The sequence below is a fragment of the Botryllus schlosseri genome, chromosome 1 (genome assembly GCF_051294905.1).
Source record: "Botryllus schlosseri isolate E-star chromosome 1, Bs_hap1, whole genome shotgun sequence".
NCBI lineage: Eukaryota > Metazoa > Chordata > Ascidiacea > Stolidobranchia > Styelidae > Botryllus > Botryllus schlosseri.
The window spans coordinates 33,969,621-33,981,791 of NC_137236.1; the positions used below are offsets into that span (position 1 = coordinate 33,969,621).

At 41.2% G+C, this 12,171-nt stretch overlaps 1 protein-coding gene across 4 annotated transcripts in view; it reads left to right on the top strand.

The window, feature by feature from the left end:
• LOC145435693 (uncharacterized) overlaps positions 1 to 12,171 on the top strand; it is a 224,194-nt gene that overhangs the window by 172,408 nt on the left and 39,615 nt on the right. For 2 of the 4 annotated variants that reach the window (XM_080312989.1, XM_080312987.1), the window contains exons 4-5: positions 1,908 to 2,014; positions 3,613 to 3,775. The exons of the other annotated variants lie outside the window; for them this stretch is intronic. In XM_080312989.1, coding sequence (XP_080169115.1) covers positions 1,908 to 2,014; positions 3,613 to 3,775 — 270 coding nt within the window. The remainder of the gene's footprint in view (positions 1 to 1,907; positions 2,015 to 3,612; positions 3,776 to 12,171) is intronic. 4 annotated transcript variants of the gene reach the window in all.

A 12,171-nucleotide genomic window follows, 5' to 3' on the forward strand; every position in this document is an offset into this window, starting at 1 on the left:
ATAGCTCAAATTGGAACACGGCGAGGAGACGTAATTCTACTAAGATTAGGAAGCGGCCATTGCAGACTGAATCAACATCTGCATAAGATCCGTTGTTCTGAGACTCCACTATATGTCAGCAATGTAATGCAGAAGAATCTGTAGAGCACTTTTTGTTACATTGTGTGAGATATCAACATCAAAGGAGACAACTACATCATGCTGCGCGAGTGAGCCGAATAAATTGGGAGTTGAAAGACGTTTTAACAGATCCAACGATATTGGATAATGTTGTACAGTTGGTGATATCTTCGGGACGACTTATGTAGTATAGCTAATACATGTTGTATATTCATTATTTGTATAACCAAATGTTGTGTTTGTATATTGTCGGCTAGCTCCTTGTATTGAATGTGCATGTTCGTAAACCCATAGAACTGAGCGATTCTGTATATATTTGGATAATGTCAATTCATTGTTAAAACAAGTATAGAAGTGGCGCACAAAACCTGTGCCGTGATAAGCGCCACTATCACGATTTTTACTTATAATAATAATAATAATTAATAATTTGAAGGAGCTGACTCGAGTAAACTGTAGTCAAATCGAATTTTCGAAGTGCCAATAAATATTCAAGTCATTGCATATTTACAAGATGATTGACGTACAGATTATTAGTCGCTATATATAGAGGTAATTGTGCATGCATGCACAAAGCGAATTTTTAAATGGGATCAGTTTATAAATTACAAATGTAAAAGCTGTGGGGTAATGTAAAAGCTGTGGGGTAACAGTTGAACAGATAACTACTAAGGGATTAAGTACAGCTTTGAGACTGTCTCTTGGCTTATTTGAAAAATACAACTCAACAGAGAGTAAAGCACGATTCCGGCCGTAACATTGGTAATGGACCGGTAGCAAAGATTCCGTGCGATGTGTGCACCGGGAAGTGACTGGAGATCAATTGACATTGGAGAAACGATATTCTCTTGATACAAATATTGAAAAGTTGGTGACACCGGCGTCAAAGGATTGCAAATTGGTTTCAAAGGCTAAGGCGTGCTCTAATTCCAAACTTGTGATGATGGGATTCATCATAGTCACATTCCCACGGGTTTTCAGTTTCGCTCTTTGAATACCGATTGTTACAAAATTTCAACGCAAAATGAGTTGAAAGGAGTCTAAGGAGTCTTTTTTGGATTTGGGACGAGTTCCATCCTTCGTCGAATTAATATAGCTACGACAGCGCATGATATTGCGACTCCAGAATTCCTACCCTAGTGTTGGAGGTTTATCTAGGCTCCAACTCGTCATCTCAACCGTGTCAACGGTGTCTTATCAAAATCCTAGAAGTGGGCCGTGCTACAAGTCATCAGTTACGGAATAAAAATTGAGTAATTGGCCTGGTGTAATTGATAATAGTAGTCGACAAATACTATGAATACCTCAAACAAACAAACAGACTATAAAATGGGATTAACTTGTGTCGTAACCTTGTGACTTTAATAACATACTGTTAGGGTAAGCTCTAGTTATTGTGAATGAATCGCTCGAACCAAACTCATGTCCAAGTTAGGTTACTAAATATTATTGGTTATGCGGTTGGCCCCCCGTTTCACCACAGTTAACACTTGGAAATCGCTTGAATTATTCATACGATGTTTTACGATCCGCTTACCACGACATACCCACATAAGTGCGCTTGGGCGAGTATTTAGTGTCTTACAACAGGCTTGCCAGTCAGCATTCACGTGGCAGCGTTGTGCAGCTGCTGATACTATCTGCCTTCTGCGTGACCTTAGGGCTGGTGAGATGGGGGTTGGTGATGTTGGATGGAAAATGATCGTCAATGTTTGATAACTGTAACATAATAATTGAATTGTTCCCGAGTCGGTTTTATGGTGGGATGAGATTGAATAATATTTCAGATACCAGAAGTGCAGGCGGAATTGACCAAGAACACAAGTTTGATACCAAATATCGTTCATTTCATATGGTTCAACTGTCACAAATTCAAATTGCACCATTTCCTCAGGCAAGTTTCGTTATTTATCACCGGTGTGGCATTAATTAACGTATACTTTTTCTGTTGGTGATCTCTACTATAGGCCTACATAGTGAGATTTATTGCGTTCGTGGTGCGTGCCAATTGACGATGCTTAATTAATGCCACATTATCACTATCAAGGCTGTTCCAGGGTGTTGTTAATAGTGCGGGGCGGATCGACAAAGTCTCGGATCCGGACTCCGATGCTGTTTTTCAATTCTCTGGTTCGACACCGATCCTACTCCCGTGCTTGGTTCTTGAAGTGACAGTGATCCTGTCATCGACGAGTTTCTTTTTCTAGTGAACTACAAAACAGTAGATCATAGGGTACGGGATGCAGGATATATGGTAACAAAATCAACATGACAATACAAACTCCGAGTTGATTCAATACAAAAGTGATAGGCTGGAATCGAATATAAAAACACAATGAACGGAAGATAGACTCACAGGTTGGTATTGAAAATTGAAACAAAACAAACATGAAATTAAAAACTAAAAGACCAAGACAAACCCCGATCTGAAGTAATTATCCCAACTATGGATGTGGTTTATTTCAATGAATTGCTCAATGCAACAATTGATTCCCGGGTGGAAGAGGACAAGGCGACCCTTGTCTTAGTAATGGCATGGCCACACGTAGGTTACTAAATAGTCGCTCACTGGCAGAATTAGATGCTGGTATTGAATTAATATCTTGTTCCTCTCGGCTTAAGAAGTCAAATTGTCACTTGTCTGTCGGAGATGACCAAAACTTGATAATACTTAAGCGGCTCGGATCTTGGTCATAATGTGATTCCGATGTTGCTGGCGTGTGGTTGATGGTTACTATTACAACAGTTATGCTCGTCTATATCAATTGTCATCGTATCATAAAATGTACTGATCCGACTCCGATCCGGCTCCTTCCGGGCCAGAAAAAATGCTAATCCGGCTCCGAAACAGCTCCGGCCAAAATAAGAATATCCTGCCAGATATCCAATCCGGTTATGATCCATGCCCCGCTTTAGTTGTTAATGTGAGTGTTTTCGATTCGACGATTTTAGTAGTACTAATCAGGTTCTCTAGGTTCCGCGTGTCTACATTCGTTCAGTATGTAGCTCTCTAAAAGACATATTGACTGTAAATCGTCATAAAGAACGGGACCTATAACAATATAACGGTCACAATAGGGCTGAAAGGCCAACCATCGATTGGGGACACGGGTCGATATCAACGGAAACGTTCGTATAATAGTTTACGACTGGAACTTAGCTGCATCTATACGCAGGATGTTACGAACCCCAAACTCAATCACTCTCATGCAGGCTAAGCTAGCTTACCTTTGGTATCACATGGGCACGCGACAAAGTGGCCATCATGACCATAAAATGTGAGTGCCATTAAACCAAGGGATTTCAATGATATCAATTATATTGCTCATACTTTGAAAATGATCAGATAGTGCCTTGAGAGTACACGGCAATTTAGATGACGGGATTAGGATAGAAGCCTTATTTAGTACCGGCTGACCAACTCTGTACTCATGAATGCAGTAAAATGGATGCTGCTTTCGAAACTTTATTTCGTCGTATTTTTTTCTCCAGTTTCAAGAGTGCACTCGAGATCCACAAACCCAGATTGATACTGGTACACGCCGATTGTCCGCCTGATGGACCGCATTTTGAAAAATTTTCGCAGCTCGCCGGGCCTAGGCTGAAAATAGTAAGACGATCACAGCCGACGGCGGTATGGGGTATTACAGTTCAGGTATTGTACTGTGTTAATTGGCACAACACAGTGGAGCTTATCGCCTCACTAGGCCTTGTGCTCCAAGACGTTAATATCATAAAGTCCGTTGGTCTTTGCTTTTTTGTCTTACTGGGAGTATTTCTCAGTCTGGGCGTTTTCATTGCGCTACCGTAGTAGTGAGGTCGGCGACGAAGAGCCCAGATAAACCTCCGACACGTAGACGTTGATCAGAACCGGGATTTGAACCAGCGTCGATTGGTGTTTGACAAGAGCGTTTAACTAACTGCACCACTCGCTTCCCAACACAGTATAGGTAAATTACCTTTCAAAAGTGAGTACTGGAAACAAAGTCACCGCAGTTTCTATCCGGCCGTACTTCGACTCGCATAATACATAGATCGATGTTGTACATGTGTGATTGTGTATAGTGAGTACATAAGCTGAAAATAGTAAGACTGTCACAACCGACGGGCGTTTGGGGTATTAACTTTCACCGAAGCTCCGGAAGTCTTGGCGTATCGTGGAGTGGTAATAACTGATGCTGAAATGCCTATATTTTTGTCTAATTTTTTGCGAAATAATTTTGTGCATGTGCGGCAGTACGGTTCTGATTGTGGATACCAGTACCAAAGTCACTGCGGTTTCCATCCGACCGTAACTTCTAGGCGCATAATATATAGATCGATGCAGCCTATTGTTGAGGGAGGATAGTGTAACTCCATCATACCAATGTATCTGGGACAGGGGCGGTCAGTGACAAGGTACCTTTACTTTTTCAAAATGCTTCAAGCAGATTCTGCCTATTCGCACTAATACTTCCTTGGGTGGAGTTTGATTTTAGACTATATTCCGTCACTCGTAGAGGGTGGCACAAGCCTAATTCTAAATTATATCACGGCCATAAATCACAGGTACCGGTGTGTACGAAACTGTAACTGTTGCAATCCAAACCTCCCAATTGAGGGGAGTGAGTTCGAGAGGGCTCAAAATTATTTCATGACGGAACATAAAATATGAAATACATTTTATTTGATCATTTATGCGACTTTTTGAAAAATATTTCGCGCTAGGCGCAATTTAATGTTACTAAATATCTAGCTTATTGGGTGGGCTTACCCTTTGCCCAAGAAAAATGCGAAACAGAGAGAGAGAGAGAGAATTTATTTGGTTCCATAAACATTGAAAATACATAGATACATGAATACAAAGCTAAGTAGCCTATTTATGATTCAATTCAGAACCAGGTGGTAGCGAAGGGATCGCGAGATAACCAAGATGTAGGAAGTTTATACCAACATTGGTTTGACAGCGAGGAAACCTCGGCCGAAAAAGACTGCCTTTATGTTGACCAATAACGTCTGTCTAATTGTCGATCGATGGATAAATTACTGGTGTCCAATGCTTCTCAGAGACAATATTTGAAGAGTGCGGCGAGACGGAACCATGTCGACATGACAGTACGGGCCCTAACATCCAGTCCATATACATTTCAGACTGTTATTGAATTCGTATTAGCCACCCGATTAATCTAATTTTTGCGGATATAATATTTTCGACGTGGTCTGGTGCACTAGACCTTAGTACAGGGGCGGGCAACTTCTCCAGTCAGCGGGCCGGATGTAGGAAAATTAAGTACTTGGCGGGCCGGATAGCTGAATCGATACAATATTAGCCCATTTATCCTCATATACAAAGAATAAATCGCATGAAATGAATGTATTGTAACGACAGCTATGTCATTTCAAAGCCATTTCTCGCCGATGTTGAGGAAGACAATGCGGATTTGAGAACATCATTGTCATACAAGCGCCGCCATATCTGCTTCTGTCTGATCGATCAACACATGGTGCAATCCTTAATTAAGATTTCAAGGCGTTCGATAAGCCCGGTACCACAAATTTACCAAGATATCGATCCATTTTGGTTGAGTACATCGTAAATGCCGATAATGAAAGTCTTCTCGCTTCTACGAACTTACGCGTAAGCTCTCCTGTGGCACGCATTCCCGGTAATGGTTTTCTCGGTATTGACCCGACACCGGCCGGCGGGCCACATTATCAACTAAGACGGGAAACTGTCCGCGGGCCGGACAAAATCGTTCGCGGGCCGTATGTTGCCCGCCCCTGCCTTAGTAGTTAAGCACCATTAACCCCACATACAACAACAACACAACAACTGGTGTCGAATCTTCCTGCACTGGCAATCTAAAAGCCAAAGGACAAGTGCCATCCCGCAGGGAAAATTTTTTTGTCAGTGAAGAAACACCGATTTGGAATCGTGTGCTTCTTTTAGTTCAGTTCGATTGAGCGTTTCTAATATCTTTTGATATAGCAGGCAGGCGGTCACGAAATAGCAACTGTAACGAAGTAATTAAACCGACGCACCCGCCGGAATATGTTAAGGGACTAAGCTGCGGCTCGATTTGGTAATCAGTCATACACCTATAACTTCGAAACTAGGAGAGCAATATTTGTGAAATTTGAATATAGCTTTCAATACAACATCCATTGTAGCAGTATATTTATTAAACTCGAAGACTTTTCGGGTGCCTCTTTTCAAGAGTTATCGGCACACTAAAGGGATTTAAACCGATTTAAAAGCAAAACCAAAAAGGCAAAGTATGACGCAACAATCAAAATCACAGACCATGAAATTCGCATTGTATCAATGGCAACAATAACAAACTACGAAGTATACGGACATACGGTACTATAGTAGCATAGGGTTGCCATACGTCCGGAATTTCCCGGACATGTCCGGAATTTCACTATTAAAACTGCGTCCGGGGGGAATTTCTAAAATATGCCTAAATGTCCGGAATTTTGAAGGCTTGAAGTAAGGTCATAATTTTTTCGTAAATCAACGTAAACAATATTATTTTTGGGCAGATTTATGCTACATGAAATTTTTCTTCGCGCGGGGCGCGATTTAGTATCGTACATGTTGGTTTTAATATGGGGACTATAACACTCTCGCAAAACTGCGATCAAAAATAAATAAAAATAACATTCATTTACAAAAATGAGTGTAATTATAATCGCAATTGCAAGATCACAGTGTGTTCATAGAGTCGGGTTAGGCCGTTTGAATGCTTTATTCAAAGACAGGTTCTAAACCTGGGGGTATAGTTTACCTTTATTCTGGGGTTCGCGAATATGTTGAACATAATCAGCTTCAAAAATAGGCCATGAGTAAGTCTGGACAAATATGGCAACCTTTAATTAGTAATCAGCTCATCAAATCCTAAGCTAGACCACGGAACATTTTCAAATTGGAAATGGAGTAGAGACCATAAAAGGTTGGAAACCACCGGATGTGCAGTGTTTATAAAGCTCCGTGGTGCAGTACGGTATTAGGTCGATAAGTAATCTTGCAGGTGTGACGTGAACACGACTTAGCGATGTACAATTACGCTCCTGACATTTTCGAAGTCATCATCCTCCACCAGGTCTACCGCTAACTCTGATCATGTGGGCGGAGAGAGGATCAAAATTATATAGTTGTATATGGAAGAACCAATATTTTTGATATAACTAATTCAAATCATTTAACGACCAGATGCATTTAGTAAGCCCCCAGAAGTTGCATCGATTACCCTGCGGTGGGCCCTAGATCAGTGTTTATTTGTGCGGGAGGGGACTGAAAAAAATGTGACTTCAGCCCTAGTTACAACTTAAACACACAACCACATACTCCTGAACCAGATCATGACCAATGACCATCTCTACAGTCGACAGAACAAGCTTTGCTAGTGTGACGTCATATTGATTGACAATGTGCTTATACCTCATTTTCAAATCCGCTAGTGGGCGCTAAAGAGTGTCCGGATTTTGTTAAACCAAAATATGGTAACCCTATAGTAGCAGCACAATTTGTAAATAAACAGTTACACGCACGGAACAACACGCACTAATGAGAAATTTGTAGGTTATAGAGGAAATCTTTCTGTCTGCATAAAATAGGTTTGCTCAACTGAATAATAGTAGACTCCAACACTTTTAAATGAAACACAGACCTACCACGCGCGATGACAGTGAACATATTGTCATCATAGTGCTGTGCACAGGCAAGGTTTTCGCTCAGATGCTGACCGATTGACGAAGCATATGCTTGGTAATCATCATAGCAGTCTGTTTTTGCAGCCAATTTGCACTGACGTGCGAGCTCCGTGCGATCATTTGCGCATGTTTTTGACCGAACCAATTTTGGGATATGCTGCTTAATACGCTCAAACAATCTTTGAGATGTACGTCCTACATACCTACTATCACAGTGGCACTTGTATTGGTAAACAACATTACTTGCATTAAAGGCAGGAAGTACATCTTTTCGAGAGTTGGGTAACAAGGGTTTCGTCGTGTACACTACATGCGTGTTAACGCTGTAGTAGCAACGGTGAACAGCCGATTTAATAAGCTTTTCAAATCGGCTCGACACGTTACCTAGCCAAGGTAGGTGTAAAAATGCCGGGCATTTTTCTGGGCCATATTTTGGAGCTGTATCCGATTTTTTCAATACCCTAGAAAAGGGAGCATTTTAATTTGTGGTCCGGATAGCCATTTTTGGAGAGAATCAAGTGGATATCATCCAATTCGCGTGACAGTTTTTCCGGTGAGCAGATGCGCAAGGCGCGATTAACGAGAGATGAAATGAGGTTTAATTTACGCCGCTTCGGGCAGAATGAATCCCAACGAATGTAATGACCAGTGAAAGTAGGTTTTCTGTACACCGACGTTAAAAACGTTTGTCCTGATCTCTCTACTAAGACTTCTAAAAAGGGAAGGGCAGCATCAGTTTCCTTTTCCACGGTAAATTGTAGAGCTGGATGGAGACAATTCAATTTTTCGAAAAAAGTATTACACTCTCGCTCATTTTTAAAGGCAACAAAGGTGTCATCGACATATCTAAAATAGAGGAGAGGTTTTGCGACGTTTTCAAACAATTTCTTTTCATGGTATCCCACGAATATATCGGCCAGACTAGGTCCCAACGGTGAACCCATCGAAATACCATTGCATTGACGGAACATCGTGTCATTAAAGCTGAATTCAACGCTACTAGTAGCAGTTTGCAACAATTCAAGAAATATTTCACGCGGTAGTTTCGGAGGTTCAAGCGTGCCATCATAAAGCGCGTCTGCGCAGATTTCGAAAGTTTCCGACAATGGTACGTTAGTAAAAAGACTTTTCACATCAAATGAGCTGAGAAATACATTGGACGGATTTAATTTGGCGCGTTTTAATTCGTCTACAAACGTGAACGAGTCGCGAACGCAGTGGTGCGTATACAAGGATCGAACTGGCTCAATGACGGTGTTAAGCCATTTGGCTAAATTATGCTGTGCTGATCCACACATAGACAATATGGGGCGAAGAGGTACGTTATCTTTATGTGTTTTCGGTGAACCGTACATACGCGGCCGTTGTGATCCCGTTGGGCGTAGAGACTCGTACAGATTTGAAGGAAGTACTCCATCCTTCTTCAGTTTGAGAAGGCGACGCTGCAGCTTCATTTCTAACTTGCGCGTGTTATCGTTCATGTCGGCAGGACCCAGGTTGGTGAACTTTGACGAATCTTGAAGAATGGATTCCATTTTCATGTTGTAATCTGCCCGGTTCAAAATCACAACTCCAGAACCTTTGTCAGGTTTTGTGATGCAAATATTTTCGTTTGAACGTAAGGATTTGATGGCTTTAAGACAATCCTTGTTCATCAGAAAATCACCGGCGTCCACTGGGGTGCCACAATACGCATGTGCAAGATCACTGAGCTTAGCTTTCATCGCAGAAAAATATTCCGGAGATAATGGTCTATGGTGTTGTAGTTGACCAATTACTACCTCGAAATCGGCGAATATTTCTTTTCTCTTAACGTTGTTGGGAGGCAAACAAAAATCCAATCCATGAGACAATTCAAATTCTTCGATATCAGTGATTTTCTGATGAACAAGGATTGTCTTAAAGCCATCAAATCCTTACGTTGAAACGAAAAAATTTGCATCACAAAACCTGACAAAGGTTCTGGAGTTGTGATTTTGAACCGGGCAGATTACAACATGAAAATGGAATCCATTCTTCAAGATTCGTCAAAGTTCACCAACCTGGGTCCTGCCGACATGAACGATAACACGCGCAAGTTAGAAATGAAGCTGCAGCGTCGCCTTCTCAAACTGAAGAAGGATGGAGTACTTCCTTCAAATCTGTACGAGTCTCTACGCCCAACGGGATCACAACGGCCGCGTATGTACGGTTCACCGAAAACAAATAAAGATAACGTACCTCTTCGCCCCATATTGTCTATGTGTGGATCAGCACAGCATAATTTAGCCAAATGGCTTAACACCGTCATTGAGCCAGTTCGATCCTTGTATACGCACCACTGCGTTCGCGACTCGTTCACGTTTGTAGACGAATTAAAACGCGCCAAATTAAATCCGTCCAATGTATTTCTCAGCTCATTTGATGTGAAAAGTCTTTTTACTAACGTACCATTGTCGGAAACTTTCGAAATCTGCGCAGACGCGCTTTATGATGGCACGCTTGAACCTCCGAAACTACCGCGTGAAATATTTCTTGAATTGTTGCAAACTGCTACTAGTAGCGTTGAATTCAGCTTTAATGACACGATGTTCCGTCAATGCAATGGTATTTCGATGGGTTCACCGTTGGGACCTAGTCTGGCCGATATATTCGTGGGATACCATGAAAAGAAATTGTTTGAAAACGTCGCAAAACCTCTCCTCTATTTTAGATATGTCGATGACACCTTTGTTGCCTTTAAAAATGAGCGAGAGTGTAATACTTTCTTCGAAAAATTGAATTGTCTCCATCCAGCTCTACAATTTACCGTGGAAAAGGAAACTGATGCTGCCCTTCCCTTTTTAGACGTCTTAGTAGAGAGATCAGGACAAACGTTTTTAACGTCGGTGTACAGAAAACCTACTTTCACTGGTCATTACATTCGTTGGGATTCATTCTGCCCGAAGCGGCGTAAATTAAACCTCATTTCATCTCTCGTTAATCGCGCCTTGCGCATCTGCTCACCGGAAAAACTGTCACGCGAATTGGATGATATCCACTTGATTCTCTCCAAAAATGGCTATACGAACCACAGATTAAAATGCTCCATCTCTAGGGTATTGAAAAAATCGGATACAGCTCCAAAATATGGCCCAGAAAAATGCCCGGCATTTTTACACCTACCTTGGCTAGGTAACGTGTCTAGCCGATTTGAAAAGCTTATTAAATCGGCTGTTCACCGTTGCTACTACAGCGTTAACACGCATGTAGTGTACACGACGAAACCCTTGTTACCCAACTCTCGAAAAGATGTACTTCCTGCCTTTGATGCAAGTAATGTTGTTGTTTACCAATACAAGTGCCACTGTGATAGTAGGTATGTAGGACGTACATCTCAAAGATTGTTTGAGCGTATTAAGCAGCATATCCCAAAATTGATTCGGTCAAAAACATGCGCAAATGATCGCACGGAGCTCGCACGTCAGTGCAAATTGGCTGCAAAAACAGACTGATATGATGATTACCAAGCATATGCTTCGTCAATCGGTCAGCATCTGAGCGAAAACCTTGCCTGTGCACAGCACTATGATGACAATATGTTCACTGTCATTGCGCGTGGTAGGTCTGTGTTTCATTTAAAAGTGTTGGAGTCTACTATTATTCAGTTGAGCAAACCTATTTTATGCAGACAGAAAGATTTCCTCTATAACCTACAAATTTCTCATTAGTGCGTGTTGTTCCGTGCGTGTAACTGTTTATTTACAAATTGTTCTGCTACCATAGTACCGTATGTCCGTATACTTCGTAGTTTGTTATTGTTGCCATTGATACAATGCGAATTTCATGGTCTGTGATTTTGATTGTTGCGTCATACTTTGCCTTTTTGGTTTTGCTTTTAAATCTGTTTAAATCCCTTTAGTGTGCCGATAACTCTTGAAAAGAGGCACCCGAAAAGTCTTCGAGTTTAATAAATATACTGCTACAATGGATGTTGTATTGAAAGCTATATTCAAATTTTGTACCACGAACCAGCTATTTGTGAAATTAGCACACATATTCTTTAGTGGATATTCTAACTTTGGTTGAAATAAGGTGTGAAATGGCTGAATATTTTGACGCTCACCGTGTTTCCCGGATTTTTGAAATATATTTTGGCACAAGTTTTGGGGTAAAATGTTTCAGTGAAATTTTTTAAAGGTGCTTTTTAGACAATCCAATTACTCCGAGATACAAACCTTAAAGTTTTTTTCAATAATAAGTAGGGTTCCTTTGAGGAGAAAAGTTTTTGTTCCGAAGAATTGTTGATTGATTGATTGATTGTTGATATACAATGTTCTTTCCAATTCTCTACTAGTTGCTGACGATTACCCCTGACGAGTGTCAGCCGAAAATATT